This window comes from Rhea americana, unplaced genomic scaffold (assembly GCF_003343005.1).
Source record: "Rhea americana isolate MKP2758 unplaced genomic scaffold, rheAme1 scaffold_127, whole genome shotgun sequence".
Classification (NCBI taxonomy): domain Eukaryota; kingdom Metazoa; phylum Chordata; class Aves; order Rheiformes; family Rheidae; genus Rhea; species Rhea americana.
Window position 1 is genome coordinate 2274657 of NW_028185339.1, and position 17903 is coordinate 2292559.

Sequence of the window (17903 nt, forward strand, 5' to 3'; positions counted from 1 at the left end):
AGCATCACAAATTTAAATTACCATAAGGAGTAATGGGCTCTCTCTTAAGAGAGTTTTCCATTATGTAGGACTTAGTATCATRCAAAGAAAACCTTGAAGCACACTTGCTGATAAGAGAGCTGAAAGCAAGATAGATACAGTTTAGTCTTGAAATCTGAGTTAATGGTGACTTTGCACAATTCATGCATTAGTTTTTGGTATAGGATACATCTTCAGTATCTACATTAGAAATTTTCAAGTGCAACATCACCTTTTCTAGGTTTTGCTGTCCCAGGGTTGGGACCACTATGAAGCTTAAGAAGCTTGATAGTCTGTTTTAAAATGTGTAGGTGGAATTTTCGCTTCAATTTTTTTTCTATTACAACCTATTTATTTCCATTTCTTCTATAATAGAGTTCATGAATTATTTACATTTGATATTTGAAGACAAGATGATGGAAAAATTTGAGAATGTCTTACTAAGAAAAATATATTTAGTGTAATATATTTTAGAATGTATTTTATTTTTACATCATTTTGCTTAGGGAAAAAAAATCAAAAAGATACCTTAAGTATGAGTTTAGCTTGACCTTAAAAGTGCCCTGTGAAAAGTTGATTTCTGAGCTTCCTGCTTCCTGCTTCTCCTGTTCAACTGATTGACATTTACATTTACAGTTTGAAACAATGGTTATTGCCATATGTTGCAAGTTCAGATAGCAGCGAAAGTGGCAAATACAGAGATTTCTAAAATTGGCCAATCATACATAAGCTTTCAGGGTAAAACATACCAGGGAGAACAAGCTCAAAATAATAAAAAGTATCATCCACATATAATACTGAAATTTGCCAAGTTGGTTATTGAAACTCCCATAAAACCTTTTTTCTTATTTCTGTTACCACTTGTGTGGGCCAGTCTTACAGGATTGAATTTCACTGGAAATGATCAAAAATTGTTTCGTGGACACTTGTTCTTTAAATGTTATCTAGTCTAAGGGGAGAATATTCAGGCTTATATTTCAGTAATTCAAATGTGTAATTTTACAAAGTTTGTTACTATCAAACTGTATACATTTTGAAAGATGTTTTACTCCAAATATTACTAAAATGTAGCCTTTCAAACCAAATATTACTGATACCAGGATTGTGTTGTGCATGGGAGAGGTGCTCAGGTGTGTTGCAGTCAACATTCTCTAATACCATCTTCTTGTCATCTCACTATCCTGACAGTAATTAAGTTATTGTTAGTGTTTGCACTTTATTGAACAGTCTGAAATATATCTCAGTGGTTTTCGTTGGTGRCAATCAAAAGCCAAGAAGATTTTCACGCAAATGAAACTTAAAACTGGTTAAAGGCTTTAAGACTGTACAGAACTCTAGGGTTGAAAATAAACTCTTCTGCAGCTGAGGGAAAGGTGACTTATAATAGCAGATCAATTTTATCCACCTCTATTGATGACCGGTAATCCTAACCACTTTCTCAAATGCTGGAAGTGTAGTAGTATGGAAAAGATGCAACAGCCAAAGGGGACCTCTCTGTACTTCTGTCTGCTGCTAACCTTTATTGTGTCAGATCAGACTGTGGGCTTTAGTGCGTGTAGGCAGGAGTGCATTCTGTTTAATTCCAGTGGTTGGCCGCCCTTTTTTTCTTTTTTTTTTTTTTTTAAGTTATTTTAAAATTCAGTTCTCTTGAAAATTAAAAGGCATTGTTTGCAGTCTGCAGTCTGCATTCTATTCATAGTAAGAGTTTTCATCTGTTTTCTAATAGTGGAAATGTAAAGTTAATGCATCTAAATAACATTCTTTGTTATATGAATTAATGGAACCAATGTCAGCATGTTTAAAATGAGTTTTAATGTATGAGTAAGATGAAAAGATTTTAAAACAAATTGTTTGGCTAGAAGCTCCATTTATATGGTATATATTTCAGGCTAATAATCAGGGCTTACTGTGGGTCAGCATGTCATATCCCAGTGGTGTCTAGTGAGATGGAGGGTTATCTTGTATGTCAGTTAGATAACCCTGTGAACAATTTTGAGCAGTCAAGATAATGGGACTGAATTCTGAAATGAGGAAGAACTCAGAAGCTGGAAATATAGAATACAACGTTGTGTGTAAGCACAAAACTGCTAGTGTCAAAGACAATCGCATTTTGGCATCATCAGTCATTTATGTTTGACAATAATTCTTCTTAATAGGGTGAAATTAAAATGTGGGTGAATGGCAAAGCAGATATATATTCCTATAGAAAATGAAGTAACGGAATGACTTTCTTACTAGTGGTCCTACCTTTTGTTTTGTTTGATCTTTTTGGTTTTTTATATTTCCATCATATATTAGCTTTTTTAATTGAATATTGACATAACTTTTACTATCATAATTGAAGTAATTTAGCCTTTATATATAAACCAATTAAATTATAAACTTATTGGGATTCATGCTTGTATTTACCTTCAAAGCTAGCACAGTGTATCATAGTAATTTCCCTCTTCAGCAGTTGGAAAGTAGACTTATATGTGCATATATATTTACAGTATATATTTTGACAYGTTTTAAGAGCACCAAGATTACTTTCAAGGTATTTTTTCCCACTTTCTGTATACACATATGACTGGTATTGTATTTGCCTTTTATTTTTAGCCATGGTATATGTCATTTACCTAGTACTTTTGAGTATATTCTTTATTTGAGCATTTCTTCATACTCCTGATGGTACCAGTCATACATATCATATAGCAAAAGCTTTGTGACTTATGTAGCCTTTGGTCAGCCAGTAGAGGCCACTCATAGCTTGCTACTGAAGCTGGACGGTGATTTGAAAATGGGGRTTTTGTTGTGTGCATGTGTTTTTTAATCCCCTCTGAGTAAGCTTATACTGCCATGAACTGTCCTATTATTAAGGCTTATACTTGCAGAGTTCTGCTTACGAGTTATTCTGCTTATACACGTAAATGTTTCCACTGTTGAGAGCTAGAAGAATTGAAAGTTGAATGCATTTAATATTGACGTTTTCTGTTTCCTGTAATAAGTCCTGTGGCAGTGGGAGTAAAAGTCACCTTTAATAATATACTACAAGCACTCTTAAAGCATATGCSTTAACACTGAAGTGTTTTTTATCCTTTATTTTGGTACAATCTTTACCGTTACATTATATTAGTGAAGTAAGGAAATAGTATTCCATTTGTTTGTTTGCTCTCTGAGGGGACAATCTTGTTTGTACATGTTCTTGATTTTTCTTTTTCCTAAATGAGGAACCGAGCTGAAGAAAATGACTTACTAAAGATAAAACAGAAAGTGTGCTGCACAACACAGAATTGAACCCATATCTCCCAAGTCAAGCCTAGTATCCTAATCACTATGCTCTGCTCCTCCTGTCTGTACCACTGTATGCTAACTTTAGTTATTGATGGGAAATTTAAATGCAAAAATATCTTTCCAGCTTTTTTAGGTCATTCTTAACTAGTAATGATGAAATCCTAGTGCTGCTGAAGTCAAAGTCCTGTTCGTGAAATGAAGCTAAGATTTCACCCTAGAATGAATTTGATTTCTAAACAGACAGCTGAAATATCATAATGAAGATTTTTTATATGCCCTGTGCACACCTCAGCGTTTAAACAGTACCTTTTTKCACTCTAGGCAATTTACAGAGTGTGCGAAGCAACAAAGTTGGAAAATTTTGACTGTTACATTGTTTTATTATGTCTAATATAATGCAGACAGCTACCAGGAAGATTTCCTTTTCCTTAGTATAGTTATTTTTCTTAACTAGGAAATCCAACTCAAATTGAAATAATGATGTTACATTTTAAAAGCAACAGATAGAAGATGTGTAATATCATTGATTTACAGGGAAATTCCCTAATTTGCTGTTTTATAAATATTTAAATTTTACATGTTTGTTTGAAGGAGACATGTTTGCAAGTGGAATTTTCTTTTTTCTGGTCTCAAATACCTCAGTTTCTTCTCCAACTGTTAATCTTTCAGTTGAAAACCATATAGAAAGAGAGAGAGAGATTTTGATCAGTTGCATAAAAGAACAATGTAGAGGAAACTAAAAGTGTGCAAAGTCACTAGAGAGACTGAGAAATTTGGACTTTTTCTTTAACTCCAAGAAACTTACTGGTTGTCATTTTATTTAGGGTATATAGATTTTTGTTTCATTTTTATGAATGCAAAACAATAAAATATATGCAGACAAATTAGGTGTGTTTGCGGTAGGATTAAAGTTTGTGTCTTTTGATACATTTTTCTTGAACTTTCATTCCTCCTTCCTTTCCACTACATATATTTGCAAACATAATGGCAATGATCTCTTTTGAACTACACAACATTGTATGTTAGTAGGATGTCACTTTTAAAGAATTGTAACTAAATTAGCAAGAAGCTGGTGTAAAACTAACTGTTCTGCCAGTGGGCCATGATGTGCCAGTGGATTCATAAAGACTTCATAGAACAGGGTTTGATTGAGCATCACTTAAGGGCAGTCTGTACCATGAAGATATGTTTCTTCAGTGATTGGTTTGGCCCTTCGGCAAGAGCATGTCTGTAGAGGGAATAAACATGTAATGGTAACATCAAACTAGGATTATGGCAAGAACTGCGTACTGTATTATAAAACTGTATTAATTTTGTTGGTTTTCTGCATCGCTCCAAGTCGAGTAACTTGTGTCTATGGCTTTTAAAGGATGTATTTGAAATCCAGGGCTTTGCTTCTTATAATATCTGTAATATAGTGTAATAATTTTGGTAGGAAAGACTGCGATATCAGAGGGAAGGAAAACTTGAGATACTTTTTGTTTTACTGTGCTGACTATGGTGATGTAATTGCAAAAATGAGAAGTTAGTGGTAGAAGCATCTGCTTTCCTGTGCTTCTATTAAAAGGGGTATAAAATTAGAGATAATCAATTGATGATGAAAATAATAACAGTGCTCTTAACCTGGGTTATAAAATTTAAAGAATAGATTTTCTTCGCTTCTTCCCTTTATATTTTTCTATCTAATTTCCTATAAATTGGCAATTACAGATCTGTGAATTATGGAAGTGCCATTATGATGCTATAGTTAAAGCTGTATCAGTTTCCACTGCCACATCCTATTGTCTGAGGTTTGATTTTAATTGTATTTTGTTTTGGACAAAAACTTGTTAAACAAAAGCTCTTACCTGAAAAGAATTGAGTTATTACTAAAGTTTTCAAATTGTATTCATAAGCTTAGTACTTTTAGGAAAAGATACTATAGGTATGTGAAMCCAGAAAAAGTACCTTTTGTTCTTGTGGATTTTAAAAGATTTACTTAATAAAATCAACTGTTATATTTTAGTCTATAGTTTGTTGCTCATGGTGGTTGACTTATAAAAAGGAAAAATATTCTTTCATTTAGAAGAGTGGTTGGAATTCTCTGCGTAACTAAATTTTTGCTGAAATTGTATTGTTTGATCATTTGGTGAACCTGACACTGTGATGGMTAAGTTAAGCATTTCAGTCAAGTGTTCGTGCAATTGTTTCTGTGGATTCTTTAAACTTTTTTGCATAGTAAGAAAATAAAACACTGTTAATTGTATCTGGCCTGAAAAAAATGAGCTTTGTAATGTTTTTTCAGTGTGCAGTCTGGTCTAGTGCACGTGTCTATTCAATTCAGTTCAATTTAAAATAAAACTYTTCAATCTCAGTATTTCAATATCACTTAAATTTTAAGATAAATGTATTTTTCCAGTAATGAAAAACATATCTAAGGCCCAATAAATACTCTGTTATATGTAGGATGTAGCTTATATTTTGTAAAAAGTTTATTTCCTAAGCTAAACATAAATTATAAAGAGGAAATATACCTAGTCAGCTAGTAAAGTAAATACTTGACAGTATGGGAAAAGTTAGGGGAAGAGATATAGTTGAATGAGTATTTAATGGTTGTTTATATAGTTTAAATTAAATATTAAAAAAAAAAAACACCTAAGTGTATGGAACACAGCCTTACTTGGGAGTTCTGCAAAATATATCTCTTTAAAAATAATTTTAAATAATAATTTTTCATGGGCTGAAATTTAAAATGTACCTCAAATAAGAGGTAGACATAATTGTTGAGTATTGATGTCACCTATTTTTGTTTAGTGTTTTATTTTTGGTGGAAGATAGCTATACCCTTTTTTCAACCTACAGCAAGCACATGTAAATTAAAATAGCATTATAATATTTATTTCATTAAAAGATCCACATTCATTAAAAGGATCACTTTTCGTTGAAGATATACCCCAACGTGTATGAACTTTTTCTTTTTTTTGGAATAACTCAGGCACAGATATGTTGAAATCAACTCAAGATCATGGGATAATTCAGGGTGGAGGTCTTAAAGTCCAGCTTCCTGCTCATAGCAAACTGTGAGGTCAGACCAGGTTGCTCAGTGCTTTATCCAGTCTGGTCTTTAAAACATCCAAGGATGGAGACTGCATAACCTCTCTAGGCAACCGGTTTCATTACTTGAAATAAGTTTTATATGCAAATGTGTATTTTATTATTGGCAAAGTAAATTTTCTCTCTGCTCTTATTTGCTGATATAATGGGACTGTTCCATTGAAAATTGTGAACAAAATTAAAGTTTAAGACAAAATAACCTATTGTGAAAATGTAAAACTTCAACAGTTTCAGCATTTAACTGCAGCTTGCTGCCAGTTCTACCTAGAATGGGGTGTGTTTTTGTTCATAACTCTMAAAATAATAAACAGTATATAGTAAATAACCTCTTCCTTATTTAGAAAGAAGGAAAATGAACTAAAAAAAGGGGGGGGGGGGATATGACTTGGAAAGCTCTCCATGCTGTGCTGCAGTCGCATTCTTTCTTTCATGACTCCTGAAATAGGTGAAAGCAGCTGCATTGTCTTTTTTGTGYGTTTACTTCCATGTTCTTAGCATTTAATAGTAACAGTTGCTGTGCTCAGCATTTCYGCTGGGTGAACTCCTATATAAGCATGTGAATAATGTGATCACAAGAGGGGCAAACAAAGATAGGTACAGTTGCATGTAGGTGGTATCCAAAAACAAAGAATTGCCAGACCAAGCACAAGATGAGTATAAGATAAGTCCTCCCAAATACACAGGAAGGAGGATTGGCAAGACAAAAGAAAAGAAGATAAGTAGGATCAGGAGCAGAGAAAACCCCATCCTCCCTTTATGGGAGGGAGCAATAGCATTAAAATATCAGGCATAAGCAAGGAAAATTTGATGAGAAGCAACACAGGCCACTTCAATTCCAGCCTCTCTCATCAAAGACCTCTCCTTCCTGTGACCTCTGTGACTAAAGATCATCAAGGACTGGAGATGTCAGTGCTGAGTATGGCATCAGTTCCCTGGTATTGTATGCTCACAGCTCATTTAGAAGAAGATTGTTAAAAGCTAGCAGTTTTGTATATGTAACGATGATGATTAATATTGCATAAGAATTGACAAGAAGTGTGTTGYTAAAGAATGAATTTCGTAAAGTTTAAAGCAGGCCTGATTTAGAAGTCTGCTACAGACTCATTGTGATTCTAATTCCCTGATATTCACACGCATGCACACACACACATTTAACTCCAGCAAAATTTCAGTTGGGTAAAACTTCAGTGCTGTTTATACCTAGTTACCCAACGGAAAGCTAGTACTTACTTTAACCCTTGATTTACTTCTCCTGGTCTTCATCACCTAAAACAATTTCAGACAGCTTTGCAATTTTTCTAAGTGAGTAGAGGATGTTTATTCTGGTTTCAGCGTTCTGTCTGCTGCCTCTTTCTGGAGCGACTGGCACACTGCGCAGTGAAGGTTCCCAAGGCTCCACGGTAGATTTTGCTAATAGTGACTTAGCAGAGGAGGAGAGGTCTGTTTTTTCACACTGGATGACAAATATGAATACACATTAAAAGGACTGTGAATCTTGCAATAATCAGCATTCAGTCTTTCATAAAGATTTATGCGGGCATTATGAATTTAATTTTACAAATGTTCTATGGCTGCTTAGTAACTGAAGTTACTAGGGTACATAAGAGAAACCTGAGCCAGTGCACTTGAATCAATTGTAACTATATTCCAAACAAATTCATATTCTCATATAATTTAGTGGGAAGCCATATTTCTTTGTTTTATATATTATTTTAGAACGGACAATTTATCAAATGACTTTTCTTGAAATTTCTATGCTTATTAAGTTTTGGATTATGTATTTTGAGTGAGATGAAGACTTAAACTTGTTTCCATAACTATGGCTGCAGGTAAACAAGCAATTTTAGTCTAGAAAATAGCTTTTGCTTCTGTCAACATGTTGTTTATTTTCTCCCCGAGATAAAAAGTTCAGTTTTCTGATATTTGTACCAAGATAAAGTCTGTAAACAAGATTAATATAGTGTGGAAAAGGTTGTCAGCAGCCCTGGCAAAGGAAATAAGTTGCCTGTACACAGAACATACTGTAAACTGAATAAAAGTGTCAGGTCCACCATGAGATAATGTGATCATGAACCTCTAACAAAGCATGACATAGGCACAGTCGGCTTTTCTTATAGCCACAGTGTAGAAAATGGATTACTATATTCCAGGGATACCCACTGGAATAGCATGAAAACCTCATTTTGAGATTAATGCAGGATGTAACTCTCGAGAATAGAGCTACATGTTTACCTGTGGTGTTAAAGTGAAAGTTTAGTTATTAATCTTAAAATTAAGAAATTACATATTTAGTCTTTATTTTACATTTCTAGGTCTGCCTGTGTGAATTGATGTTTCCAACTCTAAGATAAACTATAGCATTCTACAAGTTGTTGTGTAAAGTTTGATCACTGTTTCACTGTTATTACATGGCTATGCAAGGCCTCAGTAAATCTAGTAAAACTGTAGCTGGTAATGCTGGAAAACCACTAGATGCTTTTCTCCCATGTGCCTTCTGTACTGAGCATAGTTCTTGGGGCAGCAAGATTGCATAGTTGCCATGATTTCCTTTACCAGGGATTTAGAAATTTGCATAGATTTTTCTACAATAAATTATTAACAATTCTTTTCCATCACAACCAGCCAGAAAAGCTGCAGGCACTTTAGGATGCTTTGATTCTGCCCTTGGTAATGTTATTCTTTAGGTGAAAGATACAGAGTTTTGGCTAAATGCTTTTTTTTCCTTTTTTTTTCTTCTTTTTTTTAACCCTGTGGAGCTTTCACATTTTTCAGTAAGTGTTCTTTGAAAATTTTCCAGATGTGGAGCTCTAAATGCCGAGGTTTTTTCCCATTGTAAAACCATGTGAGTGTAGGGTTTTTTTTTCTTTGAAAATGAAGTTCTTTTCACGAGGAGGAGCCTGCTTTTATCTGTGAATCCTCTGCTAAGGTACTTTCAGGAAGCCTGAGCCATATATATGTGTTATTTGCTGAGCTTTTGTGGTCTCCTTTCAAACTGTGAGAATGTCCTGACTTCTGTCCCACCTTTGGTCATCTACTGACAACAAAACTATCTCCAGGGGAACTGAACATTTGTTCCTGCATTCTTTCCAACAGGAGTAACTTGCTTTCAGCTCTGTTTCTTCAAGCTTGCAACTTGGTGGGCCCTTATTCTTTTACTTATCTTCACATGCTTCAAGTTACTTCCATTAAGCAGTTTCTAAAGATAAAAATGAAGCTGCTTGAATACATTTTTGAATAATATCAGAATATCATCATCTCGTGCACACTACAGCAGATGTCTTCAGGTACATTCTTAAGATCATTCTCAAAAAATTGAGAATATTATGTGATTTTGGTTTCTGTTCAAATGAAGGCAATAGACAAGGACTACATTACGGTGTTGCAAATATCATTTTATCTTTGCTTTTTATTCTACACCAACTCGAGTTTCAAAAATTTTGTATTGGATACAAAGGCTGGAATAATATATTAATTTTAATATATTTATTGCCATTCTTATCCAAAAAAATAAAGATGACACATTGAATATGATTTTCAAAATATATAACTTCCACTTTAGGAAAGTAAGTACTTGATGAAATTTTCAGAAATAACCTACCTCTGTGACATAAATAAAATCCATTCAGAGTAAGATATAAAGGATAAATCTTATACAGAATGTTTCTGCACTCAGGCTTTTCTTAAAAATTGCTGATATCACTAATTACATTTACTTTATTAGTATGCTATGTCTGTTTTTTCCTCAGTATCTGCAGTATGTTTTCCTGATAAATAATCGTTGTATGCTTATATTGTATCATAATTCAAAGAGGATTTGTTTTCCTACTTATCTCCTTTAGATTACTCCAGGACCAGGTGGTAGCAGGAAAACAGCTCACTTGTCCCAGGATTCTCTTCACCATGAGTGAGTATCAGTGATGGAAGTTATAATTGTTCTTATTATTATTTACATTGCAGTAGTGCCTCTGTCCCAAAGCCTCATTGTACAACTGTATAAATATTCAATAAGAAAGCCTCGACTCAGTTACATAGTGATTTTTATTTAATAATAATATTTATAATTCTTTGTAATTCATTTTGTATTTCTTACTGAGATACGAAGCTCAGAACTTTCTAAATGTGTTTTTATTAAGTATATACTTTATAAAGCTCAGTACTCTAATGCTATAAAAGTAGGCTAAATAATAAATATAACAGGTTGTTTAAAATGCTTGCTTTACTTTCTCCAGATGAAAGAATTTCAGGAATGCCAAGCTAGAGTATATGAGAATAAACAAGCATTGCATCTTCGAATCTTAAACATAATGTACCATGTGAGGGTGAAGGTTATCATAAATTCCATGGAAAGATGTTGAATGAATTTTTGGACACATCGTAATAGGGCATATCCTTCAGTTTGTTTAGATACCTCAGTGTACCGTCAGTATAAACTGTGATTCTATTCAGCTAACAACATTAGCAATATTATTTCTTTGTAATCTCTTCTAAGTAGTTGGAATAATAAGATGAAATTTTCCAGTATTTTCCAAAACAGAAATCTGAAACACAGGGTACATATGACTAGAAAATAATACATTTGGGGATATGTTACACATTCTAACTGCTAATGGATATATAGAGCTCACAAGTCTAGACCAAAACTCCCCAAATTGCATACAGTGCAAGCATCGGATCCTCAGTACAAACTGTTTTACGGTACTGACCTGCTTCTATTGCATCGTGTTACTCRCTGATGTAGATTTTAACTAAAGAGGTTGTGATTTCAGTTATATCTACCCTAGAGTAATTCAACAGAGACTGTCTCATAATGGTTTTTACTTTTTTGTTCATTTTATTAGAACAAACAAGCAAACAAAAAAGAATGGAATTAAGTGAATGGTCAAAATTATAATAGTGTGGCACAAATATTACTCTAATTAGAAGGGATATTATTCTTTATCTAGACATGATTTTTTTAATGTCTAAATATGAAACTCAAATTGCTATGATACATTTTTTCAATAGAAACAGCTTGTATTAATTATTTAGTCTGTAATCCAGTGATTTGTCACAAACTCCTGAGTTTTTCTGGGAAGGATCATTATATACCTATCTCATTTTACTGCTCTTCCATAAACRCTTGCTGTTGACCATTGCCAGAGACAAGGTGGTTGTCTACATGGATTTTAGGTCTAACTCTTTACATTTCTTTTCACCAGAGTGTCTGTGACTGTTTTGTATTGGGTCACTCACAAACCTAGTGGTTCTTTCCATCYACTGCCACCATCAGTGGATGTGCATGAACTCTTCCTGTGTTTTCCTCAACTTAATTAGCAACAAAATTGTACTGTTCAGTACAGTTTCATGAGTTTGTCATGTCTATGATGYATCCGGGCCTAACTTTTATCTCAAAGTATACTTTTAACTTTATTGCTGTTACTCTTTTTTCATTTCCAACCTCTTCTCCTCCTCAATCACCTAAAAAGTAGAAAAGGGAGTTAGCAATATTTACGTTTCTGTCACAGCTGTGTCTTGTATTCCTTCTGGAGCATGGTAACGCCCTCGCTATAAAAATGACGGGCTTCACTAATCTTGAACAAAGAACTTTCAAATTTGAGACTTAAGCAAAGAGTAATTTAGGACAGATGAGAGAATTCCATAACTTTGCTTCTTCTCAAGTACGTTAATTAATCTAAAACTTTTGGTGGCATTTTGTGGCTGATATAGTATGCTGTGGAAAAAAAATATGATTATAGTCTAAAACTGTATAGAATTTGATTACCTAAAAGGGTAAAAAAAAACAAAGGGTGATCAAATGACCAGATTAAGCTTGCAGTCTTTTGCTATGTTGTCACTGTCAGGGAAACCATATAACCATATGTATAAATATAGTGATGGTCTTTCTGCGCATTATTATAATAGATTGAGCTATTTCACCCTTTCCTGAAAATCCAGTGCTTAGTGACAGGAGTAAAATACAGGTATTATATGTAGTTTCAAGACCTCTTTGTTTTAATTGTTGTTTTCCTCTCCTYTTCATTTTGCAAGTGTCAAGATTTGGCCCTGGGTTTGCATAGTGTTTGCTGCACCTATGCTCACATGTTAATTCAGTTCTATATGATCATAGTGTATGGGAACCAGTATTAATATCCTGTTATTTCTATTGAGGGAAGAGTCATTGTAAGCTCTTGTCCCTTCAGGTCAACCCGTTATTGCAAACTAGTCTCTGCAAAATAAGGCTGCCAATAGTGCAAATTGTGCAATTGTATTGAGAARTTAAGCCACTGAATTTATTGACTTGGAATTTCACTTTAGATTCAGACTTCAGATTGTGAAATAATACATTAACAACTACCAGCTAGTCCACAGTACTTAAATCTTTTTAATTGTAGATTAATATACATGGAATTACTTTTAGTAACAGCACATGTATTTAATATATTAAATTATTAGTATTTATATTATTTTAGATTGTTTGACAAAACATAATTACCTATAAAGCCAGTGGCTACTCACAAGTAAAATTTGTAGAGCTATGTGCATTATGTGCATTCTTTCAATCCTTTCAAAACTGCTGCAGACTTTGAGAGTTCAGTAATATATCCCATTAAAATAAAGCATAGCCGAAGGCTGTATTTTCCTGGCAGACAACAAAATACCCGAAAGCACGCACATACTGGTCATATGACAGCATGTGCTTTGTTAGTTGTATAGTTAAACCTGTCTTTTCTTTTTCTCCCACAGCCATTGGTTTAGCCCTGGGGCTAGGAAGGAACATAGCCAGGTAAGAACTGCTTTGATCAAGAACAATTTACTTCAGATATATAGAGGAATTTAACTACCTCTTCTCCAGAGGCAGTGGGCTAATATTTTTAAAAATGATAAACAAAACGGGTTTAATTTCATCTTTTTTTGCAAGGAAACTTATTAACATCAGTGCATTTCAAAAAGCCTTTTAGTTAATTAAAAATCTTTAAATAATAATTTCAGTTARGATTGCTTGGGTTTTGACAGGTTAAATTAAAAGAATATTTTATTTTAAAATTAATTTAATTGTCAATGTTAGTATCTCTAAATGTTGTGGTTCTATAAATTCTGGAAAACAAAAATGTGTAACACTCAAAATCTAGAAATACAGAAGTGACAAGCATGCACAGGCTTCAGGAAGATCTTCAATTCCAATTTTTTGCATCTCATTGGTTAAAAAGACCTCAACAGTAGAAAAGGAGCTATTAAATCTCTATTGTATCTATAATCAAGCAAAGAGGTTCATGGTGCAGATACTGGGGAGAAAACTACCATTTTGCCTGCTGAAGAGCACCTAAAATGAAGTGTCTAAAAGATCAAAGCCCAGAGGCATGCTTGGGGGAATATGAAAGCACATTCATATCTGAATAGCAACATAATACCTTGCTTTATAGGTAGTAGCAAGGTGCAAAGAGAACATACAGTTCAGGAACTTTAAAATGTGAAAATAAATCTCTCTCTATTTTTAAAATATACAGTTTCAAGAATTCAGTAAAAGTAGCTGAATACATTAKCAATGCATTGAAATGTAATGTTAAAATTAATTTGTATATTTTTAAGTTGATAAGAACAGATGCAATTCAATGGATTTAATTAATCAACATCAATTCAGTAGTACTTTTACACATTTAAAGTAGATTTTAAACATCAAAAAGAAATAAGATACACAGAATGTTTTAGAGGTTCATCTTAAGATGAAGTCATTTTATTTTCTGAAAACTGTCAGAATGAAAGAAACCTTGTACAGTTTTAGCTGCAAATTGTGAATTTCTAGCATTTTACAGAAATTATTTAACAGCTAACTTATTTAACACCTAAACAAAGAGCTTTGTATGATTCACGTTTAACTCGCATCATTTTGAAATACAGTTTCTAATACAAGAAACACACTAAGTTAATCTGACKTTGAGTTAAACATGACAAAAAGTTCGCTTGGGCTGATCTTCCTATTGCTGAAATGTTGTAGCTATAAATAGTCAAATAAACTGATTAGAATGAGTTTGAGTAATCTTTTTAAGTGTTTTTTTTTAATATATTGTCTCAAATAACAGAGTGCTGTTTACATCTTTTCAGAGTTCTAAACTTATAATAGCATGCAAATTTCCATGCTAAAAATATTCTAACCTATATCATACATACTGGTAATGGCCAATCAGCATGGTCAGAGTATGAAAAACCTCTGTTTGGCTGGTGTATAATGTTACTTACTTCATCAGGTACTTTCTCAGATGATAGTGAATTTGAATTATTTTAAAATTCTACATGTTTATTATACATTTTGTAAAGGCTCTGTTTTCAGAGATAATCTAATATTTATAATATTATAATATTTATAATATTATAATTTATGTATTTATAATTTACACACTAGTCATAAATCTTGAAGTACAGTTAATATCATCAAATAATACAGTGCTACTGCTACATAATGGATTTTTTTTTAACAAGTTAAAGAAATGAGAATGRTGGAGAAACAATTATGTTAGTGTAGGTTTTCCCTTTTGGCAACCTATCAAACTCTCACTAAAGTTTACAGCTATGAAGGTCTGTAGTGTATAACTATAGGTACAACTTTCATGGATTWAATACTTTTAGTTAGCTTTTGCAGTTAAAGTTATGTTATTAAGCAATTAACCAGCCACATCTACAGTTTCACAGTTAACCTGTATTTGTACATACTATAACTATGATCTGCCAAAAAGTGTTAAAAGGGGCAAGACTGTTCCCCCAGCCTGATCATGAGAGACATTGCATGATTGTTACACTGGTAAAAATTGTGGCCGCATTTAGGTATGAGTTGCAAGTACTCTGATTTGTTGACAATAAGAAAATGAAAAAATATTTTGCTAAAGTATATCAAAACAAAGTTTTTTATCTTTGTGCATCCTTCAGATTGTCTTTTAAATCCAGACTACACTGTTTTCCTGCCTCTGAAAACTGCATARCTGAAATAACAGAGCACACCGTATACAAGAAACAAGTAGTTGAGAAAAAATAATAATTGAGCATAATTCTTAGATAGTGTAACTTTTTGGAGTATCTGCTCATGCATAAGATTGAGATATGGCTGGCCTGACTGGCCAAGTCATAAATTTCATAATTTCCTAATTCCTAGTGTACTTTTAAATGTGATTCCCGTGAATATTAGCTCCATTTATCTGTAGTTCATTTCTAAACAATATTTCATTTTATATGTTGCTCAGTACATGGTTACTTCCAAAGAAACTTTTCTTTTATTCTGTCTAGTTTTAACTTTCATAGTGTAATTTTTTGACAATTTTCTGTTACTACCAATTTACTCATACTAACAAATATCATAATGCTGGAAATAGACCTTGGAATTGGAGTCTGAATTAAATGTCTTCCTCTATGTGTTTGAAATAAATTGAAGTTTGTCCTAAAAGCTGAGTCACCATTTTAGTTAAGTATGGCACTATAATGGGAAGCCTTAATTCTGTGTATTTGTCAGTTCTGCTGTTTTCAAATTATAAAAATTCTTTAGGACTCAGAAGTATTTGTAACTGCTTCATAAATATTCAGATACAAATGCTCATCTGAACTTTTTTTTTTTAAGTGGAAATCTCCAACACTTTTCATTATACAATTTTGAAAATTTAAATTAAATGTGAAAGGTAAATATTGAAAATTTTACAGTTTTACAGTTTTGGATAGGAATTGTGCAAGACTGAATCTTTGACTTTCCAATATGTTTTTAGAATGCTAAGGCTTTTACTTTTTCAATTATTTTAGAAATTTTAAATTGATGCATATGTGTCACAATCTTAGCTATTAGTGTACTTTAACAAAATTTAATCAAGTGGCCATCTTTAACTGTTGTAAAATGTCTTGGTTGAAAACTCTAGAAATAGAAGCCAATTAAGTTATTAAAGACATGGCACAAGATGGAAAAGAACAGTATTGTCAGAATAACACTTCTAAAATGTAAATAAAGGAATTGTTTATGAGACTGTTCTTAACTTTTTTTGGATAGCTTCAGCTCTTGAGAGACAACCGATCAGAAAGAGGACACAAGAAGAACAGCTCAGTAAAAACAGCTAGCAGGTAAGTTAATGCTGCAGTTGTCATTAAAAGTGTACTTTAACATTAGTGTTTTATAAAGTGGGAAATAACAGAAATGTTTCTCTTCCTACATACAATACCTTACACTATTTTATATTGTCTTGTAAATATAATGCTCTAATATCAAATTACTTTTTCAAAAAAGTCAGAATAAGTTTGTATCGTCATGTAGTACTATGCTCTTTAGTGAGACAATGTACTTTCAGGTATTTGTCTTTCTATATATACGTGGTTATCCTGAAGTAAGCTTTTAGTGTTGTTAAATRCTTTCCTTGACAAATATCAGGAAAGTCAGACCAACCCTTTCGTCAAAAATATGCGTATTAAATATGATTCTATTTCATTGTATACAAGTCTTGATTACACACTAAAAAGTTGATTGTCCAAGTTTTGGTATTTCAAGCATCTTCAGAAATGATGATYGTCTTTGTGTATTAAGCCAAAAAGAACAGAAAAATTTTGCACAAGTTTTCTAGCATGCCTCACTGTCAAATTGTATTTTTGCTCAGAATAGTAATACAAGAGTCCACTTTAGATAGGAATTTTCACCATAAATGTGCATTTATTATCAGGCTGTTTAAATAAAGCTGAGAGTATAGAATTGGTTTAAAAAAAAAAAAAGTATTAAGAAACAGGTTGTATATAAAGTCATTTTGAGGTCATTTTTATGCTGTAGCAGTGTAAAATGTTTTCTGAGRACAGAATCATAACTTAGGCATTTAGTATTCTGGCCAGTGAAGCTCTTGAGTGTTTGTTACCTATGCAAGCAGTAACTGTAGAGATTTTTAAAATGATGTTAAATACTTGAAGTGATTTTCTCTTCATATCTGAATCRGGAGTAGGTTAGTATAGACTGTTATCCCAACAAGTACTTGGCAGGGTTGTGTTAAAGCAATACATAGCTAATCCAAGAATGAAGACAGTCATTTTCAATAAAACATTTCAAGTATTATTAAAGTAAGGCTTTCATAAACCACTGTTACGACATACATAAAACTACAGCGTATATTATAGTTTGTATAAAAACGGCGAAGTTATCTGCTGACCTGTCCTGGCACCACCGCCTCTGTTTCCAAAGCCTTCTTCCTCCAGGTGGAGTGAACTTATTTCATAATAATTATTTTACTTTTCTCAGGAAATCACCTTTTCTCTGTCCATCATAAAATCTTTACTGTTAGTTCTTTACAGTGACTTGAACAGAGATTCTCAAACTTTATATAATGTTACAATATGGTATATTTAAGAGGCTACCTGTGGTCATAGAATATCAAGTTTATCAAATTTACAAGRCATATTTTAAACAAATTTTAACACTCTTACTACAGTTTAGCTGCTGGAAATAAGGAKTTGACTTGCATCATGAAATTTTTTGCTTTCTCCATTGATCATAAGTAATTTGTGGCCCAATAATTGTCCATATTCTAGTGTAAAAT

The 17903-nt window shown here is 32.9% G+C and overlaps 1 protein-coding gene across 1 annotated transcript in view; it reads left to right on the plus strand.

Annotated features, from left to right (window-relative positions):
* GPATCH2 (G-patch domain containing 2) overlaps nucleotides 1-17903 on the plus strand; it is a 125401-nt gene that overhangs the window by 76135 nt on the left and 31363 nt on the right. The window contains exons 6-8 of the mRNA XM_085326084.1: nucleotides 10224-10288; nucleotides 13108-13147; nucleotides 16382-16452. Coding sequence (XP_085182210.1) covers nucleotides 10224-10288; nucleotides 13108-13147; nucleotides 16382-16452 — 176 coding nt within the window. The remainder of the gene's footprint in view (nucleotides 1-10223; nucleotides 10289-13107; nucleotides 13148-16381; nucleotides 16453-17903) is intronic.